The sequence below is a fragment of the Mobula hypostoma genome, chromosome 2 (assembly GCF_963921235.1).
Source record: "Mobula hypostoma chromosome 2, sMobHyp1.1, whole genome shotgun sequence".
In the NCBI taxonomy this organism is placed as follows: domain Eukaryota; kingdom Metazoa; phylum Chordata; class Chondrichthyes; order Myliobatiformes; family Myliobatidae; genus Mobula; species Mobula hypostoma.
In genome coordinates, this window is record NC_086098.1 from 38,971,051 (window position 1) to 38,995,021 (window position 23,971).

Consider the following 23,971-nt stretch of genomic DNA (forward strand, 5'->3'; position numbering starts at 1 on the left):
CAAATTCTGCTACTTAATGCATATTTCTCAATTATCTGGAGGTACCTGACAATGCAAGCATAACACACTGTAAGGTTTCACTGCTAATGTAATGGCTTCTCTGCAATGTTCCACTGCTGAGGTAATAGTTTCTCTGTAGCAGCAATTCTGAGTTAGTATCCACCCTTACCTCTCTGGTGAATAAATGGAAAAGTCAGGTTCAAAGTCCCAGCTGTGACAGGCTCAGCCTATTCTCTGGAATAATGCCCACCCCTAAAGGGGAGGAGGAGTCTGAGACTTGGGTGGAGCGGACCTCCGAGTTGTTAGATGAGTGGCAGTGCACTGATGACATAACGCGACAGAGATTGGTTGAAAGTTTGAATGGGCGGGCCGATGACACTGAGAGCTGTTAGGTTAATATGTCCCATACCAACAGCTGTCAATTACATGCAAACACTGGACAGTGCTTTTGGCCCGACAGGAAGCCCAATGGAGCTCATGGTGGGGTTTCAGAACGTGCATCAGGAGAAGGGGGAGAAGCTTTCTACTTTTATTTTTCAGCTAGAGAGGCATCTAAATTGCTTGCAGCGCAGAGGGGTCATTCAGGCCGCTGAGGTGGATCAGTTAAGAATGGACCAGATAGCCAGGGGCGCCCAGTCCCATGACCTGATTGCTTGGGATCTCTGAACTTCTCATAAGATGCACCCCCCCCTCCATATTTTGTTGAGCTGATCAGAAAGGTATGGTGGTGGAGGCGTGGGAGGACTCCGTTAGCAGGGTACAGTCCTTGGTAGTGGTCCCTGTGGTGAAGTGACCACGGATGGACTTCCCCGGGCAGCACTAGAGGAGACTGTGGCAGAGTTGAGAATGGAGATATGTCAGCTGTTATCAGCTGGGTGTGGCCCCCCCTCATATGATGGGGGGGGGCAGATCCCCCAAGGGGCCGAACAATGTGGAGGGCTGTTGGCAGTAGGTGTCACGCCAGAAGGAGAATGAGCCCCCGGGTACCTCAGCAGAGAGAGTCGTTGGGAAAACTCAGAGGAGATCCAGTGAGGGAACAGCCTGGCGTCTCTGGGGGAGCACATTCCCAGCAATGTACAATGAACCCCCGAAAGCAAAAGCCCAATTCCTGAAGGCTTAATGGGACCATGCTCCAGTGTATCACTATGGATAGAGGGTATTTATGCCAAAGCCATACTCGACACTGGGTCGCAGGTCATGTCATTGTACCATTCGTTTTACAACCGGTATCTGAAGCATTTACCATTGACACCATTCAGGGTACTGGAGATCTGAGGGCTTAGTGCTAATGATTACCGTACAACGATTATTGTCAGTGAAGTTGGGAGTTCTCGGAGGCCTATGTGAAAGTGTCTGAGGTCCTTGATACATTGGTGCCAGTTTGTCTGGACCCTGTTGAGAAGGGCGGCTTTTCAATTCTAGTGGGGACCAACACCCCTCTTGTGAAGAGGCTCATGGGGGCCTGCAAGGAGAAGGCTGGTGAGAGCTTTCTGGGAACATTGTCCGTGCGCCCGGTGTTTCGAGCTGCTTTTGAGGAAGTGGGGCTTAGCCACTGGACAGAGGGGTCTGAGTTGCAAGTGGGCATGAGTGATAGGTCGGGGAAGGCCTCGCTAGGTAGACCAGAAGTATCCCCAGTAGTGTCTGAACCTGAAGAGTTAGGTGAGGGGGTGCGGAGGTCTCAGAGAATTAGGAGACCACCGGATAGGCTGGCCTACATAGCACCAGGGGAGCAGAGTGTAAACCCTACCGTTTTGGGGAGATATGTCACTGCCTTATGCATCTAGATTGGACTTTGTGTTTTGCAGGTAGGGTTGGCTAATTACCTCAATGTCATGAGGACGTGACTAAATTTGGTGGGGAAGAGCATAACACACTATAAGGTTTCACTACTAATGTAATGGCTTCTCTGTAATGTTCCACTGCAGAGGTAATGGTTTCTCTGGAGCAGAAAAGTTTGGGTTATGACTAGAGATAACGGGGTATGCTAGCCAATGAGCAGGACGTTGTTCTTTCTTGTGTGTCTGGGAGCTGTGAATTCGTGGTCTTTTGCTGGGGAAAGATGAGGACAGAAGACAGGAATGGAGAGTGTTGGCAGACCTCAGACGGAGTGGACTTGGAGCGAGGGTCTGAAGGTCAGCGACGATCAGAGGAGGTCGATGGTGGACGAACGGCCTTATCAGTGAGCTCCAATGTTGAGCATTAGACTGTTTCATGAGAATGGCCCCTTTTTCTTTTTTGTTTTCTTTACTAACCTTATAGTCAAATTAAGAATTATAAAGCTCAATCGTTTAATCTCATATTGTGTACTGTTTGTCATTTCGTGGTACTGATTTGTAACAGGGGACACCACGCAGCATCCACCCAAACAAGATTTCTTAAGCTTGGCTGGGCCAGGAGGGGCTAGCTGAAGTAACAGTTACAAAAGTTAATCTATAAATGTAGGAAATTTTATGATAAAGATACACACTTTCAGTGAGAAAGCTTTAAGATGTTCTCCTTTTTGGACTGCTAGGTTAATGATCATAATTCCTAAAGGCTTTAGAAGGAAATAACATTGCATAGCATATATAGTTTAAATTTTAAATGTTGCTTTTACTTTGGGTTAATGGTAATAAAATAAGGAATTAAAAACTGAAGATAAAAGTGATTTTAGATGGTCAGCTGCAGAGTCAAAAGAAGCATTCGTTTAGACTTGGCCATCACAAAATTTGGTCTTTAAAAAGCAGTCACTGTACATGAAAATATTAGTATGATTCTAACCATGCAATATGCCTTGCCTACAAAGCAGTTCAATGCAGATGGTGAAAACAGATTGGATTTTTGTTGCTTACTTCAGTTTTGAAACTTTTACTACTTTTAAGTGGAAAGTAACTTGGATGTAGTATGGTGCAAGTTCAATTATTAAAATATAGCATTACCTTATGTAATTCCCTATGTACAGTACATGGTGTTGTAAAATGTGACATGGTGTATGCACAACTGAGACCGAAGGTGGCCAGAAAATGAAAGTTGCTAGTACTTAAACAAAATGCAATTGCTTAACTTAGAGCAAAACAATAAAGGAACCAGCAGCACTCGAGCTCAGAACTCGTTGCTGAGGCAAAGAAGATAATATTAAGCTTCATAGCTCATATTGATACATACCATCATAAAAACCTGCTGCCAAACATTGATGTTCCTCAGAGGGCATCCAGTCAAGGCAAAAACACTGTCCACATTGAGAAGACCCACTATACTGAATGGATCCAATTTCCAGAATTACCGTACATTGCACCTACATAAAAATAATTTCACATATTGTTAAATCTTAACATTAGAAATCATATAAACAGTGATATATTTTTTTTTCGGCATGTAGTTGTAAATCCAATTAAGTGAACTTGCCTTGCATATGATTGGTCCTTGTATAGATGAAGCTGTAACCATAAAATAAGACACCTTAGTAAATAATGTTGGAAAAACTTACATACATCATAACTGCATTTTTGGATTTTTGTTCCTGAAACATCAACATTTAAAATATGTCATTCTTTATATTTTAATACAGAAAATATCAAGTCTTTAATTGTTGTAATTCACATTAGTTTAGACTTGGCCATCACTAACATCTCTAATATTCTTTGGTAAAATTTAGAAGTTTCTCCACTTTTCTATTGTAAACAGTTACTTTTAGACCTATACTTAAATTATACTTCATGGCTTCATGGAATGTTCAAATTACTCTTTGAAACTTCTGTTCAGTTTGGGTTTACACCTATGACAGGCTATCAGTGTTAGGGAAAATGCAAAGGATATCGTAACAGGGCACTTACAAAATACCAACAGAATTAGAAAACATGTATTTATGAAATGGAAATAGCATTTGATAAACCTACTGGAGTTTTTTTTTTGAGGATATAATTGGTAGAATAGATGTGGAGAAACAGTGGACGTAGAGTTTCAAAAAGCCTTTTAAGTCCTAGGCCTGAGTCGACGTAGTAGTAGTTGGAAGTCCCACGAGATACAAGTGTGCAGAACAGAAGAACATGGGATTGGCGTTATTATAATGACAAAGACTCAAAGCTGGTTGGCAGGGAGTGACATTCAGATGCAGCAAGCAGTTAGGAAAGCAAATGGCATGGTATGCACTCGTGGTCTGTTTAGCAAAGAAATGATGTACATGTCGTAGAACGAATGCAACCAAGGTTCACCAGACTGATTCTTGTCACGGCAGGACTGTAATTCAAGGGGAAATTGGATCAATTCGGTCCATGTTCACTAAAGTTTAGCAGTATGAGAGGAATTCTTATGGAAGCATGCAAAGTTCTATTAAGGCTTGGCAGGCTGGATGGAGAGGGGACGTTTCCTCTAGCTGTGGAGGTCTAGGATCAGAGACGTAATCCTAGAATACTTAGGACTGGAGTGAAAAATGGTGAACATGTACCTTCAGAATGCTGTGGAGGCCACGTTGCTAAGTATATTTTAGGAGATAGATTTCTAAACTCAGAAGGCATCAAATAATATGTGAAAATAGTAGAAATATAACATCAAGAAAGAGGATTTGAAATCTGTGAAAAAAGGACAAGCAGTGATGTATCTGATTAACTAGATTAATGAATTATCATTGCACACCATAGATTAGAATAATTCAATACTTATCACTCAACAAACCAGAGCTACCATATCCATATCCAGAAATATCAGGTTCCATCTAAATTCAACTGGTATTTGCTAAACATCTGTTTCCCATTTTAAGGGGAAGATGGTGAAGAGCATGCTGCAGATTAGAACATAAGAAATAGGAGCAGGAGTTGAGCCTACTCCGCCATTCAATAAGATCACGGCTGATCTGGCCATTGACTCATCTCCCCCTACCTGCCTTTTCCCCATAACCCTTAATTCCCCTAATATGCAAAAATCTATCCAACCTTGTCTGAAATATATTTACAGAGGTAACCTCACTGGGCAGATAATTCCACAGATTCACCACTCTCTGAGAAAAGCAATTGCTCCTAAATCTACTCCCCCAAATCTTGAGGCTATGTCCCCTAGTTCTAATCTCATCTACCAGTAGAAGCAACTTTCCTGCCTCTATCTTAACTACCTCTTTCAATTTTATGTTTCTATAAGATCTCCTCTCATTCTTCTGAATTCCAGCGAGTAGAGTCCTAGGCGACTCAATCTCTCCTCATAGCTTACCCCCTCATCTCTGGAATCAACCTGGTGAGCCTCCTTTGCACCGCCTCCAAAGCCTGTATTATCCTTCCTCAAGTAAGGAGGCCAGAATTGCATGCAGTACTCCAGATGCAGCCTCACCAGTAGTACCCTGTACAGTTGCAGCATAACCTCCCTGCTCTTGAATTCAATCCCTCTAGCAATGAAGGCCAACATTCCATTTGTCTTCTTGATAGCCTGATGCACAAACAAACCAATTTTTTGTGATTCATGCACAAACACTCTGAAGTCCCTCTGCATAGCAGCATGCTGCAATTTTTTTACCATTTAAATAATAATCTGCCTTCATTTTTCTTTCCAGCGGATGACCTTGCATTTACCAACATCGTACTCCACCTGCCAAACCCTTGCCCACTCACTTAACCTATCTATCTCTCTCTGCAGACTCTCCGTATCTTCTGCAGAGTTTGCTTTTCCATTCAATTTAGTATCATCAACAAACTCAGATACACTACACTCGGTCCCCTCTTCCAGATGAACAATGTATATGGTGAACAGTTGTGGGCCCAGCACTGACCCTGTGGCACACCGCTCACCACCGCTTTCCAACCAGAGTAACACCCAGGTATCCCAACTCTCTGCTTTCTCTTGGTTAACCAATCTTCTATCTATGCTAATACATCACCCCCAACTCTTATGCATCCTTATCTTATGGATAAGTCTTTTATACAGCACCTTATCGAACGCCTTCTGGAAATTCAAGAAAATAATGTCCACCTGTTCCCCTCTATCCACTGCGCTCGTTATATCCTCAAAGAACTCCAATAGTTTGTCAAACAGGACTTGCCAGAATCCATGCTGTGTCTGCCTCATGGATCCATTTGTTTCCCAATGCCTCGCTATTTGATAGCTTCAAAAATTTTCCCAACTACAGATATTAAACTAAATTGCCTGCCTTTTGCCTACATCCTTTTTTGAATAGGGCATGACATTCACCATCTTCCAATCTGCTGGGACCTGCCCAGAGAATTTTGGTAAATCGTCACCAAAGACTCTACTACAACTTCTGCTATTTCTTCTACTACCCTGGGATGCATTCCATCGGGACCAGGAGACTTATCTATCTTCAGGCCCATTAGTTTGCTCAGCACCACCTCTTTAGTGATAGGTATTGTATAGAGGTCCTCACCTCCCATCGCATCCATAACATCTCTCTTTGGCATGTTAGATATGTCCTCCACCATGAAGACCAACACAAGATAGTCTTTCAAAGCCTCGGCCATTTCCTTATTACCCAATATCAATTCCTCCTTCTTGTCATCCAAGGGATCTAAGTTCACTTTAGCCACTCTTTTCTACTTTATACAATAAAATCTTTTACAATCTGCTTTTATGTTTTGTGCCAGTTTATTTTCATAATCTAGCTTCTCTTTATTTATTGCTCGCTCAGTGGTACTTCGTTGCTTTTTAAAGTTTTCCCAATCTTCCAGTTTCCCACTATTTCTGGCGACTTTGTGTGCACGAGGTTTCAGTTTGATGCCTTCGTTTATCTCCTTAGCTATCAATGGATGGCTCTCCTGACCCTTACCGTCCTTATTTTTAACTGGAATATAATTTTGTTGAGTACCGTGAAAAATCTGTGGAAGTCTTCCACTGTTCCTCAGCTGCCACACCAAATAGCCTGTTTTCTCAGTCTACACTAGCCAAATCCTCCCTCATCCCATTGTAGTTTCCATTGTTTAAGCATAATACACTGGTTTTAGATTGAACGATTGCACCATCCATTTGTATGAGAAATTCAGTCATACTGTGATCACTCTTTCCAAGAGGATCCTTAACTACAAGATCACTAATTTACTTGTTTCATTGTACAGGACCAGATCTAAGATAGCACATTCCCTTGTAGGTTCAGTAACCATAAGACATAGCAGCAGAATTAAGCCATCAGGCCCATCAAGTCTGCTCCGCCATTCAATCATGGCTGATCCTTTTTTCTTATCTCCTCCTTAATCCCAGTTCCCGGCCTTCTCCCTGTAACCTTTGATGCCATGTCCAATCAAGAACCTATCAATCTCTGCCTTAAATACAGCCAATGATCTACCTCCACAGATGCATGTGGCAACAAATTCCACAAATTCACCACCCTTTGGCTAAAGAAATTTCTCCGCAACTGTTTTGAAAGGGTGCCCCTCTATCCTCAGGCTACATCCTCTAGTCCTAGACTCTCCCACCATGGGAAACATCCTTTCTACATCTACTCTGTCTAGGCCTTTCAACATTCGAAAGGTTTCAATGAGATCCCCCCCCCCGCCCCCGCATCCTTCTAAATTCCAGCGATTACAGACCCAGAGCCATCAAACGTTCCTTGTATGATAACCCTTTCATTCCTGGAATCACCCTTGTGAACCTCCTCTGGACCCTCTCCAATGTCAGCACATCTTTTCTTGAGTATTGTTCACAATACTCAAGGTGAGGCCTCACCAGTACCTTATAAAGCCTCAGCAATGCATCCTTGCTGCTGTATTCTAGACCTCTTGGAATGAATGCTAACTTGGCATTTGCCTTCCTCACCACCAACCCAGCCTGCAAGTTAACCTTCAGGGTATTCTGCACAAGTACTCCCAAGTCCCTCTGCATCTCAGATTCCTGGATTTTCTCCCCATTTAGAAAATAGTCTGCGCATTTATTTCTACTACCAAAGTGCATGACCATGCATTTTCCAACCTTGTATTTCATTTGTCACTTCCTTGCCAACTCTCCTAATCTGTCTAAGTCCTTTTGCACCCTTAATGTTTCCTCAACACTACCTGCCCCATCACCAATCTTTGTATCATCTGCAAACTTGGCAACAAAGCCATCTATTCCATCATCGAAATCATTTATATACAGCATAAAAAGAAGTGGTCCCAACACCGGCCCCTGTGGAACATCACTAGTCACTGGCAGCCAGCCAGAAAGGGATCCTTTTATTCCCACTCATTGCTCTAACCATGTTACTAACTTTCCTGTAATATCATGGGCTTTTAACTTGGTAAGCAGCCGTAACGTGCTGTTCAAGAAAGCCGTAATGGATGCACTCTATGAAGTCCTCAGGACTGCCTTAACCAACTTGACTCACCCAATCTATGTGCAAGTCCCCTATGACAACTGCTGTGCCACTGCCAATTACTTGAGTGCCACCATTGAGAATGGGGTTGGCAATGGCCTGTGCTATTCCGATTCCTTCCAAATGTGCATCAATATCTATACAGTTGGCCCTCCGCATCCGCGGATTCAACCAACCGCGGATCGGGAAAACCCGGAAGTTCTCTCTCCAGCACTTGATGTTTGAGCATTGTTTGCCTCGCGTCTCATTCGGGTTATATGGGAAAAATCTTTTCAGCGTTCCCAGACCCAAAAAATAACCTACCAAATCATACCAAATAACACATAAAACCTAAAATAACACTAACATATAGTAAAAGCAGGAATGATATGCTACTAGCAGAACCACAGTTAACATTGGCCGCTTTCAAGATTCTTTCTCTCTGCATGCAAATACGTAGTACAAATGGTGGACGCAGGCAAGTTCAATGCATGCACAATGTCTTTATTTCGTTCACCACGATCAAAACGCTTAATTATGTCCAGTTTTATGCTAAGCGTAACACCCTTACGAGCTCTCTTAGGCTTTTCTGATACCTTAGGACACATCTTGCTAATGGATGTACAAAATAAATCGAGATAAAGCACTCTCGCAGCTCAGGGTGCACACTGCCCCTATAACGGCTCGCTGCAAAACAAACGCTGAACGCTATTTTTACTTTTCGTAACACCCTTACGAGCTCTCTTTGGCTTTTATATAAGGGACTTGAACATCCGCAAATTTTGGTATCCGCGGGGGGGGTCCTGGAACCAATCCCCCGCAGATAAGGAAGGCCAAATGTATTGCATCCACAAACTAATTCCCTGCCCACCCCACTTTTTTTTTTAACCCTTTCCCCAGAATAGTCTAGAACATAATTCTTCAGCCCAAATAAAAAGTCTGGGCTAGGATTTGAAAATAATTCTTCCCTACGGCTGTTCTGACCATATATTACATATAGCACGTCATACTACAAACCATTCCCCCCAACTACTCCAAATCCCAACAAGGAAAAAAAAATTCGATTGGAATGAGGTCCATTTTCTACTCCTTCCATTGTTTCACCATTAATGAAGATTCCTTCTTAGAAAAGTTCAAAAAATTACCTGTTTTTGCAACTGCATACTGTAAATTAATAACAGTGGACAAAAATACAGGAGATGCAGATATATGTACTTGCCTTGATATCACCCAAGCAGCTAAAATCAATAGATTGTGAAATATATATAATATGCAAAGTTTGGGACTACGACTTACAATCCTGATATCCATTTACGTAGTATCTTTAAAGTAGAAAGACAAAAATCCCAAGGTATTTTCAGAGTCACCTTTCCAAAGACTAGAAAAAACCATACAAGGTATAAAGCTTGGTCAATGTGGTAGATTTTAAGGAACAAAAGAAAGAGTGACACAGAGCTTCCAATGGTAGTGGGTAAATTAAAATAAAAAATAAGTAATTAAGTATCTTTGATTATTACCAGAAGTAATTCAAGGACACTGGAAAGAAAGCTATAACTGCTGATTATCTGGCAATCTGAAGAAATAACAAGTTGACAATTTTAGAATACTGAATTTTCAAGTCTTGCACTTTCCTTTTGAGATTAACATGATAAAAAGAAAATACAGTGTATTGCATTGTCTTTTTACCCAAGCATACATTTTCACTGGGAACGTGATTAAATGAGGCAATTGTACAATTAATTTATTTAGGCCCATCACTTCCCAACAGCAAAAGGTAAACTCTCTCTAGTGTCAAATTTATATTTATTAGAGTTTCCTAAATAAAGCCACAAGTAAATAAATATCAAGAGAATTTATGTTGCTCCTTATATCATTTTGAGGCTGGCATGAGTTTGTAATTACAGTTGCATTGCAAACCTCAAGATAAAAACTGCCTGCCAAATCGATGACAGAAGATTCTTAGCATTAAATAACCTTCCAGGGCCCCCTTCAGGAGCTCTGATCTTCTAAGCCACAACTCACTTTACAAAATAGCACTGCCACAGATTTTGGTAGTAAATGATGAGGAAAATAAAAACGATGCAGAAGGCACTAAAAAGGTAAAAAGACACATATTTCTTCAGAAATAACAATATATCCACATTGAACTGTCTGAATTTGCCCAGATAAATCTCAGGAAATTTGGAATTTCTGAATAGGCAGCAACTTCCTGACCACTGTCATTGTGACTGTGCACAACCCCAGTCCAGCCTTTTGTTTCATCTCAATGGAAAACAGCAGATGTCAAAGAAAAGCCGTAGGTAATTTACAATGTTGAATTAATGGACTGAAATTCTTTTTTGTTCTCTAGTGTTCATAAGTGTTTTAATTCTTTTAAATTAAATTGTTACATTAATGATGTGCATACTGTTCTTAAAACAGACTTACTTTAGTTAAAAAGTAAGACTTGGTGGAAAAGGGAACGTGAGCTCCAGCAGCTCAGAATCAGGTTTATTATCATTGTCTTACGGTATATGTGAAATTTGTAGTTTTGCTGCAGCAATAGTGTATAGACATAAAATTACTACATACTACAAAGTAAATAAATGGTGCAAAAGAAGAGTAATAACGATGCAGTGTTCATGGACTGTTTAGAAATCTGACGGCAAGGGGAAGAAACTGTATCTGAATCATTGAGGTTGGTCTTCAGGCTCCTGTACTTCTTCCCCGATGGTAGTAACAAGAGTGCATGCTCCAAGTGGTGAGGTTCCTTTGTGATGAATGCCACCTTCTTGAGGTGCCACTTCTTGAAAATATCCTCAATATTGAGGAGATGGAGCTGGCTGAGTCTCAACCCTCTGCAGCCTTTTTTTTAATCCTGTGCACTGGAGCCTCCATATTGGGTTGTGATAGTAGTCAAAATCCCCGGGGAGGGGGGAGAAGATGGCGGCGCGACGACAGCGCGCGCGGCCACTTCGGTGATGAATATCTGTTATCTGTCAAGTAGGGGACCGTGCACAATCCTGATTTGATGGAGACAGATGTGAGAGCACAGCGGAACATCTGGAAAACTTCTGAAATGACTGCTTTGCTACCGCTGCTACTGTGTGGTAACCGGAATCTCTGGAGCTGAAGGCCCCGAAATCCTCGGCTTTGCGTGTTTCAGCGCTCAGGAGGCTGTATTGGAGAGACAGTTCAGAAGCTCAGAGTTTCTGGATGGATGGACTCAGGGTCGGCTGCTTCCAAAGCATCAGCAAATTGACGGTGCCTGGAGGATTATGGCAGGGAGTTTCTCCCTTTTGCCGCCTGCTGTCGGAAGACTCGGGAGTCGATCGACTCGGGACTTTGAGAACTTTTTATTTTACTGTGCCTATGGTCTGTTCTTTATCAAATTATGGTATTGCTTTGCACTGCTGTAACTATATGTTATAATTATGTGGTTCTGTCAGTGTTAGTCTTTGGTCTGTCTTGTTTTCTGTGATATCACTCTGGAGAAACATTGCATCTTTTCTTAATGCATGTATGCATTTCTAAATGACAATAAAAGAGGACTGAGTGTTCTCATAATCTAAAAAATGTTTACTGCCAGTCATCTTTGGAGATTTGCAAGAATCTTTGGTGCCATACTAAATCTTCTCAAATTCCTAACGAAGTAGAACTGCTGGGATGCTTTCTTCATGATTACATCAATGTGTTGCACCTGCAAGACGTTGATACCCAGAAATTTGAAGCTGTTCACCACTTCCAACGCTGACCTCTCAATGAGGGCCAGTTGAGGCGAGTTCCCTCGCTGAAGTCCACAATCAGTTTACACACACACACACACACACACACAATCAGTTTGTCATTGGGCTTAATGATAAACCAGGAGATAGTTTATTTGTAGAATCTTTAAAAAGCATTCAAAAACAGCTCCTGAAGCACAATTCACATTTAAAAGAGCAGTTGAAATTATGAAATTACTGTATCAATGGAAACCGCAGACAGAGACACAAATGAGTTGCAGTCAAGAATGAAAGTGAGCATGAACAAAATTGTAATGTCGAAACAGAAACCTGCCCGGGCAAACAAATTGTGTTATCATTGTGGCAGGGGCCCACATACACCAAATAAATGCAGATTTAAAGGCAAAACTTGCAGAAAATGCAACAAGATATAAAGAGCATGTCAGGCAGACAAAAATAGACTGCACAGGGAAAGGAAAAAAGCTAAGAAGTCAAGTTGCAGTTTCAAAAACAGAACTAATTTGCATGTTATTGATAAAAAAATCTGTTGATGAGAGTGACACAGGACTGTGTAGCTTTGAGATTTTCAATGTGAAAGCTAACAACAGACAAGCAAAAACAAGAGGAAATCTGCAGATGCTGGAAATCTAAGCGACAGACACACAAAATACCGGAGGAACTCAGCAGGTCAAGCAGCATCTATGGAAAAGAGCAAACAGTCAACATTTTGGGCCAAGAAAAAAAGATGAGGTCAGAGTATAAAGGTGGGGGGTGGGGAGTGGGGTTTGTTATATTCCCTGCAATAAAGCCAACTGGAAGTGAATTAAGAAAAGGTACTGGATGATGCCGCAACTGTCTCCATGCTGAACCGCATGAACTGCTGCTCAAGACGACAAACAGGTGTTGATGCCTCTAGTTGGAAGAAGGAAGGACCATGCTGCACAGAGGAAGTGTGGAAGTGATGAAAGCAGTGGTCCAATTACAACTGTTTTTGTAGGCAATGTAGCTGAGAAAGCTTCTGATAGGTTAATTAGGCAGTTACTTACAAAATGTGGCTTGGTTTTAAGCTGAAAGAGTTCAAGGAGCTTCAGGAAAGTTGTGAGCATTCAGTTTTTATGATTATAAAGAACCAGAATATACTCTGCACGCATTAAGGATATTGCATGAACTTCAAGTGGGAGACAAAAAGCTACTTATAAAAGTAGATGCAAAGATCAAAGCCCAGCTGGATGAATGGAAGGCCAAAAAGAAAGGAGTCAATGGAGATACAAAAACACGAGATTTGTCAGATGACGTTGTGGATGAAGAAACCAAGAGGAGCGATCAGATCATAAAAGGAGCAATAGAAGTATTAATAAGAGAATACTCCAGTGCGAAATGCTCCTCCCCAAGGTCAAGATGCACAAGTGAGAAGAAAAGGGAAGGTGAAGAAAGGTGTCCAGAGCTGTCAGAACCACTTCCAGCAGACTCAGAGTCAACCCCTACAACTACCACAGAGGAGGTCCCAGAACCTGAGATTGTTTTTACAGCCACAAGTCTCATCCGCCAAGCAGGGTGATCTCCCTTGTCAAGAAAGCAGTTATCGCACAAGAGTACAAAATCCTCCACAGCAATTAAATCTTTAGGCCTGAATAGGACCATTTTATGCTGTGGATGTCTGTATATAGTAGTTGTATTATATAGTATGCTGTGTATGTAAATTAAATGCACTCTATATTGAGTAGGTGGTTTTAGTTAGGGGAGGACTATTGTGTATTTAATATTTCAATAATAAATATATATATATATATACATACATACATACATACACACACACACATACATATATATACACCGCTCGATTAAGTATTCCTATTCATTTAAATAATTAACTAAAGGCTATATAAAAAATGTTAATTGTATACAGTACATCCTTGCAGAGGCAGGAAGGATTTGGTTCCTGCCATAACAAATCTCTTGAGACACTTCATAATGGTAGATATGAGTGCTAGTCAATAGTCCTTCAGCTAGCTCACCCTGATAATGGGGACCAGTATAATCACTGTCTTTTGAAATTTCATACTGCAGCAGCACCAGGGTTCTTGAACACTCTAGCCATTTGATCAGCAATGGTTTTCACTACCTGGCCAGGGACATCACTGGGTCCTCCCTCTTGAAGGATGTTCTGACATCAGCCTCAGAGATCACAGGATCTGTAGGGGTTTGCACAGGTATAGGGTTATTCTCCCTTCAAAGTGTGCATAAAAGGTGTTCAGCTCATTGGGGAGTGAAGCATCAGTGTCATTTATGCTGTTAGGGTCTGCCTTTTGGGAGCAATGCTATTTAAACCCCGCTAACGGCTGTCCTGTATCCAACTGTGTCTCTAATTTCACCCTGAATTGCCTTTTCACTATCATGATGGCCTCCTGTAGATCATACCTGATCTTAGCTGAGCAGTTCATCTTTTAAAAAGCATTTCCTCTTGAAGGTACCAATTCTTTGCTGATACCCAGTCTTTTCTATTGGTCACTCACTAGTGTCTTTTATACAAAATTCATTTATAAGCTGTATCCATACAGTAGCATGCAAAGGTTTGGGCACCCCGGTCAAAATTTCTGTTACTGTAAATAGTTAAGTGAACAGAAGATGAACTGATCTCCAAAAGTCAAAGTTAAAGATGAAATATTCTTTTCAACATTTTAAGCAAGATTAGTGTATTATTTTTGTTTTGTACAAATTTAGAGTAAAAAAAAAAGGAAATGAGCGCCATGCAAAAGTTTGGGCACCCCAAGAGATTTGAGCTCTCAGATAACTTTTACCAAGGTCTCAGACCTTAATTAGCTTGTTAGGGCTATGGCTTGTTCACAGTCATCGTGTGGAAAGGCCAGGTGATGCAAATTTCAAAGCTTTATAAATACCCTGAACTCCTCAAACCTTGTCCCAACAATCAGCAGCCATGGGCTCCTCTAAGCAGCTGCTTAGCACTCTGAAAATTAAAATAAATGATGTCCACAAAGCAGGAGAAGGCTATAAGAAGATAGCAAAGCATTTTCAGATAGCCATTTCCTCAGTTTGTAATGTAATTAAGAAATGGCAGTTAACAGGAACAGTGGAGGTCAAGTTGAGGTCTGGAAGACCAAGAAAACCTTCCGAGAGAACTGCTCGTAGGATTGCTAGAAAGGCAAATCAACACCCCTATTTGACTGCAAAAGAGCTTCAGGAAGATTTAGCAGACTCTGGAGTGGTGGTGCTCTGTTCTACTGTGCAGCGAAACCTGCACAGATATGACCTTCATGGAAGAGTCATCAGAAGAAAACCCTTCCTGCATCCTCACCACAAAATCCAGCATCAGAAGGAACATCTAAACAAGTCTGATGCATTTTGGAAACAAGTCCTGTAGAATGATGAAGTTAAAATAGAACTTTTTGGCCGCAATGAGCAAAGGTATGTTTGGAGAAAAAATGGTACAGAATTTCATGAAAAGAACATCTCTCCAACTGTTAAGCATGGGGATGGATCGATCATGCTTTGGGCTTGTGTTGCAGCCAGTGGCACAGGGAACTTTCACTGGTAGAGGGAAGAATGAAGTCAATTAAATACCAGTGAATTCTGGAAGCAAAAATTACACCGTCTGTAAAAAAGCTGAAGACGAGAAGAGGATGGCTTCTACAACAAGATAATGATCCTAAACACACCTCAAAATCCACAATGGACAACCTCAAGAGGTGCAAGCTGAAGGTTTTACCATGGCCCTCACAGTCCCCCGACCTAAACATCATCGAAAATCTGTGGATAGACCCCAAAAGAGCAGTGCATGCAAGACGGCCTAAGAATCTCACAGAACTAGAAGCCTTTTGCAAGGAAGAATGGGCGAAAATCACCCAAACAAGAAATGACAGACTCTCAGCTGGCTACCGAAAGCGTTTACAAGCTGTGATACTTGCCAAAGGGGGGGTTACTTAACGAAGTACTGACCATGCAGGGTACCCACGCCCTTTTTCTTTTTTGTTATTTTGAAACTGTAAAAGATGGAAATAAAAAAGTAATCTTGCTTAAAATATTAAAGAAATGTGTCATCTTTAACTTTATGCCTATTGGAAATCAGGTCATCTGTAACTTGCTTAGCTATTCACAGTAACAGAAATTTTGACCAAAGACACCCAAACTTTTGCATACCACTGTATATATTGAAAGACTATTTAGTTGTGGATCAATAACAGGTAAGCTGAAATTATGATTGACATCTGCACACACCACTCACCAAACAGGAATAGTTCACGTAATTCTACTTCCTTGCACAGAGTATAGCTACACACTAAAACTTCCTTCCTGCTGTTCCTTTGAAATCAGCCGATCTCCCACAGACAGCTTTAATTGCAACATGAGACTATTCTATTCTTGCCCACAGATCACCTATATTTTTTCAATACGTGGTATACAATTATTGTACAAGAATGAGTATGCGCTTGATTTCAAATATGCATATTCCTGTGTAAGGGGTTTCTTCTTTCATGTTATTTACTAAGGCTAATAAAATGGCTTCTTTGTTGTATTATAATAAATTGGCTTCTCTGTAATGTTAACTGCTGAGTTAACGGTAGCAGCTTGTTTGGGTTATAATTAGTGATAACAGGAATTGTATTCATTTGCTAACCAATTGGGATAGATGTTATTCTTTCTTGTGTGTCTGTAAGCTATTGTTTTCGCGGGCTTTGGGCAGAAGGTGTGATAGGGACAGAGAGAGGAGACGCGATGAGAGAGATGCTGTAAGCTGGGCGAGGATTGAACCCAAGAGGGAGTCTGAGGCCCAGGGCTTTTCGGGAGGAGAACCGAAGAGGAAGGACGTGCTAGACGCACTCCAGTCGACCACCGTGGTTGGTCCCAGGCAGCGGGTCGAGGAGGTCGGAGTAGATCGAATGGTGGAAAGAAGATTCCGTCAATGAGCTCCAATGGTTGTGCATAAAGTGGTTGAACTCTAGTAAGTTTGGTGCTTTTTACTTTCCTTTTAGATTGTATCTCTATTAATTAGCATTCCAGTAAGATCTATAAAGTGGAATCTGTAAATCGTACATTGTGTGATGTCTGTTAATTGGCGGTGTGGGGTACATCCCACAGCATTCACACAAACTTGATTACCCAGTTTGGCAGGGCCACAGGCTGCTCCCCCTAGACAAAAGCGAGCTGAGCTTACCAGGAGGCTACACCTGTTTTGGCTCATCACTAGTGATTGAACTCTGCCTACTAGTAATATGAGCCTGATAATAATGAGGCACAGCAGCGCAGCTAGAAGAGGTAGTAATCCAGATTCAATCCCAAACCTGTGTGCTCAGCTTGCATGTGTTATGTTTGACTGCAGAATTTCCTCCAGATGCTCTGGTTTCCTCCCACATCACAAAGAAATGTTGGGTAGTAGATCAACAGCCCTATCAAAATGGCCTCTAATCCATGGGCAAGTCATAAGTTTTGGGGAGGGTACTGACAGACGGTATGGATACCAGATTAACAAGAAAGTTAATAGTATGTTGAAATGCTCAGTGAGCCAACAAACTTAACAGACTGAATGCCCTTTTAGGTACTAAGGAAATATGAAGTATGATTGCACTTGCCTTAGACAAAACAGGATTGCATAAAGTAGCTGAACATTATAAAGCTATTTTTGGCTGGCACTCCGTACCACTGCAGATATTGAAGTGTGCTCAATGCTTCAATGAAGTGCACAAAATGAAAGGAGCATGGACACTAATTACCCAACATCAGAAATCCGCTTCTTTACACTGTATATGTATCAATACAACACAAAATTCTGCAATTCTGATGTGCTGCCCAATATAATTATTGGATAAATCCATTGTTACCATGTTATACATAGGAAAAAGCTTTTTTCTTAAATTAAACACCTAATTCTGAATCCCCATTTAGTGGCATTCTGATAAGAATTTGCTCAGAAATCCTGATGGCTACTGGGTCCAGAGCCAATAGTTCCAGAGAGCTGCCAGGATTGTGGGCTGGGTATAAAGCCAGAGCATGGATTGGTGTCCTGTATACCAGGGTTCAGGAGAATGGGTAGATTTGTGGCTGAAGCTGGGATCCAAAGTACTTGTATATTTCCCACTCCCTTTGAATGCACTAGGCTGACTGAAACATTTATTATACTGCTGCACAAGATGAAAATAAACTGAAATGAAGATGTGCTTGAGTATTTATAAAAGAGCTAATAATGTAGAAAATCTTATTTAGGTTGTTGTTGATTTCTACTACAGCTACTCAGTTAGAGCTGTTCTTCTGCAATGAGGTAAAAATGAGAAAATGTTGACAATTGATGAACTAGATCCCCTTTGACCATAAGACAAAGGAGCAGAAGTCGGCCATTCAGCCCATCGAGTCTGCTCTGCCATTTTATCAGGAGCTGATCCATTCTCCCATTTAGTCCCACTCCCCCACCTTCTCACCATAACCTTTGATGCCCTGGCTACTCAGATACCTATCAATCTCTGCTTTAAATACACCCAATGACTTACCTCCGCTGCCACCTGTAGCAACAAATTTCATAGATTCACCATCCTCTGGCTATAAAAATTTCTTCGCATCTCTGTTCTGAATGGGTGCCCTTCAATCCTTAAGTCATGCCCCCTCGTACTAGACTCCCCCATCATGAGAAACAACTTTGCCACATCCACTCTGTCCATGCCTTTCAACATTCAAGATGTTTCTATGAGGTGTCCTCTCATTTTTCTAATCTCCAAGGAATACAGTCCAAGAGCAGACAAACGTTCCTCATATGTTAACCCTCTCATTCCCGGAATCATTCTAGTGAATCTTCTCTGTACCCTCTCCAACGTCAGCACATCCTTTCTTAAATAAGGAGGCAAAAACTGCCCACAGTACTCCAAGTGAGGTCTCACCAACGCCTTATAGAGCCTCAACATCACATCCCTGTTCCTATACTCTATTCCTCTAGAAATGAATGCCAACATTGCATTCGCCTTCTTCACCACCGACTCAACCTGGAGGGTAACCTTAAGGGTATCCTGCACGAGGACTCCCAAGTCCCATTGCATCTCAGAACTCTGAATTCTCTCCCCATTTAAATAATAATCTGCCCATTTATTTCTTCTGCCAAAGTGCATAACCATACACTTTCCAACACTGTATTTTATTTGCCACTTCTTTGCCCATTCTTCCAATCTATCCAAGTCTCTCTGCAGACTCTGTTTCCTCAGCACTACCGGCCCCTCCACCTATCTTCGTATCGTCAGCAAACTTAGCCACAAAGCTATCTATTTCATAACCCAAATTGTTGATGTACAACGTAAAAAGAAGTGGCCCCAACACGGACCCCTGTGGAACACCACTGGTAACGGCAAGCCAACCAGGATAGGATCCCTTTATTCCCACTCTGTTTCCTGCCAATCAGCCAACACTTTATCCACGTATGTAACTTTCCCGTAATTCCATGGGCTCTTATCTTGTTAAGCAGCCTCATGTGTGGCACCTTATCAAAGGCCTTCTGAAAATCCAAATATACAACATCCACTGCATCTCCCTTGTCTAGCCTACTGGTAATTTCCTCAAAGAAATTGTAATAGGTTTGTCAGGCAGGATTTTCCTTTAAGGAATCCATGCTGAGTTCTGCCTATCTTGTCATATGCCTCTAGGTACTCTGTAACCTCATCCTTGACAATCGACTCCAACAACTTCCCAACCACCGATGTCAAGCTAACAGGTCTATAATTTCCTCTTTGCTTCCTTGCCCCCTTCTTAAATAGCGGAGTGATATTTGCAATCTTCCAGTCCTCCGGAACCATGCCAGAATCTATCGACATTTGAAAGATCATCGCTAATGCCTCCGCAATCTCCACAGCTACTTCCTTCAGAACACGAGTATGCAGTCCATCTGGTCCGGGAGGTTTATCTACCTTTAGACTAATCAGCTTCCTGAGTACTTTCTCTGACGTAATTGTGACTGCGCACACTTCTCTTCCCTGCCAACCTCAAGTGTCCGGTATACAGCAGTCTTCCTCAGTGAAGTCTGATGCAAAATACTCGTTCAGTTCCTCCGCCATCTCCTTATCTCCCATTACAATTTCCCTAGCATCATTTTCTATCGGTCCTATATCTACTCTCACCTGTCTTTTACTCTTTATATACTTGAAAAAGCCTTTAGTATCCTCTTTGATATTATTTGCTAGCTTCCTTTCATAGTTCATCTTTTCCCTCTTAATGACCTTCTTAGGTTCCTTTTGTAAGCTTCTAAAAACTTCCCAATCCTCTGTCTTCCCACTAATTTTTGCTTCCGAGTATGCCCTCTCCTTTGCTTTAACTCTGGCTTTGACTTCTTTTGTCAGTCACTGTTGCATCCTCTTTCCATTCGAAAATTTTTTCTTTTTTGGAATATACCTGTCTTGCACATTTCTCATTTTTCGCATAAACTCCAGCCACTGCTGCTCTGTCGTCCTACCCGCCAGTGTCCCTTTCCAGTCAACTTTGGCCAGTTCCTCTCTCATGCCACTGTAGTTTCCTTTACTCCACTGAAATACCAACACATCGGATTTCGGCTTCTTTTTTTCCAATTTTCACAGTGAACTCTATCATGTTATGGACACTGTCTCCTAAGGGTTCCTTCACCTCAATCTCTCTAATCACCTCCGGTTCATTACACAATACCCAATCCAGTACAGCCGATCCCCTAGTGGGCTCAACAACAAGCTGTTCTAAAGAGCCATCTCGCAGACATTCTACAAATTCTCTCTCTTGAGATCCAGTGCCGACCTGATTTTCCCAATCCACTCGCATGTTAAAATCCCCCACAATTATCATAACACTGCCCTTCTGACAAGCCTTTTCTATTTCCTGTTGTAATTTGTAGTCCACATCACTGCAGCTGTTTGAAGGCCTGAATATAACTGCCATCAGGGTCCTTTTACCCCTGCTATTTCTTAGCTCAACCCATAAAGATTCTGCACCTTCCGATCCTATGTCACCTCTTTCTAATGATTTAATATCATTTCTTACCAGTAAAGCCACCCCACCCCTCTGGCTACCTTCCTATCCTTCCGATACACCGTGTATCCTTGGACATTCAGCTCCCAGAGACATGCACCCTTTAGCCACATCTCAGTGATGGCCACAATATCATACTTGCCAATCTGTAGCTGTATGACAAGATCATCCACCTTATTCCTTATGCTGCGTGCATTTAAGTATAACACCTTAAGACCAGTATTTGGTACTTTTTGCTTTGATTGCACTGCAACTCATCCCAATGGCTACAAATTTGCCCCATCTCCTGCCTGTCTTTCCTGACATCTTTATTGCTCACTCAGATTTATCTCTGTTTTCTCCTTCTTCCGCTCTATCATTCCGGTTCTCATCCCCCTGTCAAACTAGTTTAAACCCTCCCTAACGGACCAAGAACTATTCACCTGGTTACTCGGGAATGTGTACTGCACAGGCATATCTACCACAACCTGACAATGTATATTTATCACGGCTCTTACATTTTTGTTCTTGGACAATGTCATACTGCAGTTTATCATCAATCTCCTCATGTATCCAAAGGGTGATTTAATATGAAGGTATGAATCACCAAGAATAAATGAACAGCTTTATCAGACAGACACAGCTCAAAAAGAGCTTTGATATATCGTACAATTAAATTGGGGAGAAAAAACTAAATCTATTTCTAATTTTATTCTTGCATCCAAAAACCATTGACCCATGATTGATTCTGTGTGACCTACAAAATTGAATTTATTTTATTTCCTCAAATCATCATGGTCAACTAACTTCAGTTTGCACCAATCACAATTTGTTTGACAGAAATGGATTCTTTGGTATATTGTCCCATTGTACTCACTGTCTCCATTTATCACAAAAAGCCAATCAAATCCAGTTCAAAATTGGCAAAATATCAGATGAAGTTTAAAAAAACTTAAAAGGAGGATGTTGATTAAATATGTGACTTCTGAAAAATCTGTCCCACTAAGTTCATTTTTATGATAATTTGCCATGAAGCCATCATTAAGTCTATTAAATGCAAGGAAATAAATTTTGAAAAGATGACATTGATATTTTCAAGTTGAGTGGAACTTATGCAGCAGCATCAAAGTGAAAAAAGTTACTCATTCCTTTTCAATTGCAAGAGGTCAGGATTATCTGAATTTACGTCTCAGCTGCCACTCCCTGATATTTAAACTCTGAAACTTCACAATAGTCTTGAAAATATACTTTAGGAAAGAAACAAGGCAGAAAACAATCCAACTAAATTATTTAATGAAAGTATAAAAATAATAAAAATGGAAAACTGATTTTGAAAGGTCCTGATAAAAACAGAGTGTAGTTGGCAATATATAAAGAAATGAACAATTTCTTATACCAATTGAAATCCCAAATAAATTACCATGCAACCAGCAAAGCATGCATATACAGATCAACCATCTTTGGAGCTCAAATATGGCAAAGAAACATTACAGTAATAGCATTTTTGAATGCAAAACTGATTTGCAAACTAAAGGAAATTAAACCAAGGATGTAAAATATACTCTTTAACTAGTTGAAACACTGCAAATATCAAACAAGACAGTGATACTTGTCTTGATTACTGATACTTATGGAAAACTTCTAAACAGGTGTTTTCAAATTACAAGTTTCAAAACTTTTTAGAAAAATGAATTACAAGCTGCTTAAATAAGACTTTTTGAGTAATCAATTGGATAGCATAGTTCTGCTTCAAGTCATAACAAGTGAGCACTATACATCCCCCTTGCATCTGTTGCAGCACCATAATACTTGTTATTTCAAACCCTCAATTTCTGGTTTGGGAGATTTTGAGCGAGCCTAACCTTTAAAACTTTGAGGCGAAATGGTGACTCAGAATTCTACCTAACTGAAACAGAATGAAGAACAAGACCATTAGTGGATATACGCAAGAGGGTTCAAATTAAGAGCAACACTATGGCGTGGCAGATAGTGCTACTTCTTCAAAGATGGAGCGTCCTGGCTTTGTTCCTGACCTCTGATGCAGTCAGCGTAGACTTTACATGTTCTACCTGAGGCTGCTTCGATGACGTCGAATGGAACGTCTTCCATGATGAGGATGTCTCCCAAGTTCGCGAGTGGAGTCACATGCTTCATCCGGAAGTGCATCGACGATGGTGTCCCTCAGAAGTCGGTCAGGGTCTTCCCGAACCAGAAACCCTGGATCAATAGTTCCATGAGAGCAGTACTTAACGCACCACACAGAGCTTACGCTGTCGGCAATCAGCAGGAGCTCAAGAAAAGCAGCTATGATCTGAGCAAAGCTATCAAGGCTGCGAAACAGTACAGGGACAAGATTGAGTCAAGATTCACAACGAATAGCACACGTGACTTCTGGCGAGGGTTGCATACCATCGCAGACTCCAACCGTAGTGGTGCTGCCAACATCGCAGCCTCTCTCCCAGATGAACTCAATTGCTTTTACGCTTGGTTTGATGTTGCTAACTCTGAGCCACTGAGGAAAGCCACCGCTGCAACCTGGTTATCTGAGGCTGAGGTACGCAAATGTTTCCAACGAGCGGACAGTCTCAAGGCTGCAGGACCGGACCACATCCCAGGGCAAGAACTCAGGATGGGCGCAGCACAACTGGGAGGTGTGTTTACAGACGTTTTTAATCTCTCCCTCTCCCAGTGTAGAGTGCCCTCCTGCTTCAAAGTATTCACCATTGCCCCTGTACCAAGAAAGACCAAGGTAACATGCCTGAACAACTTGCATCCTGTCACACTCACCTCAACAATAAGCAAACGTTTTGAGAGGCTGGTCAAGGACTACATCTGCAGCATGATACCACCCAAACTGGACCCCCTACAATTCACCTACCAACACAATAGCCACTGCTCTACATACCGTCCTTACACATCTGGAGAAGGATGCTTATGTGAGGATACTGTTCTTTGACGACAGTTCAGCATTCAACACCACAATTCCATCCAGATTCGACAGGAAGCTCTTAGACCTCAGCCTTGTGCAGCTGGATCCTGACTTCTTGTCAGATCACCGGCAGGTGGTAAG

The 23,971-nt window shown here is 41.5% G+C and overlaps 1 protein-coding gene across 2 annotated transcripts in view; it reads right to left on the reverse strand.

Moving 5' to 3' along the window:
• The window catches only part of gtf3c2 (general transcription factor IIIC, polypeptide 2, beta), a 115,111-nt gene that overhangs the window by 64,189 nt on the left and 26,951 nt on the right, over nt 1-23,971 (reverse strand). For both annotated transcript variants that reach the window (XM_063035855.1, XM_063035862.1), the window contains exons 10-11: nt 3,385-3,416; nt 3,145-3,274 (exon numbers count right to left, since the gene is read on the reverse strand). In XM_063035855.1, coding sequence (XP_062891925.1) covers nt 3,145-3,274; nt 3,385-3,416 — 162 coding nt within the window. The remainder of the gene's footprint in view (nt 1-3,144; nt 3,275-3,384; nt 3,417-23,971) is intronic.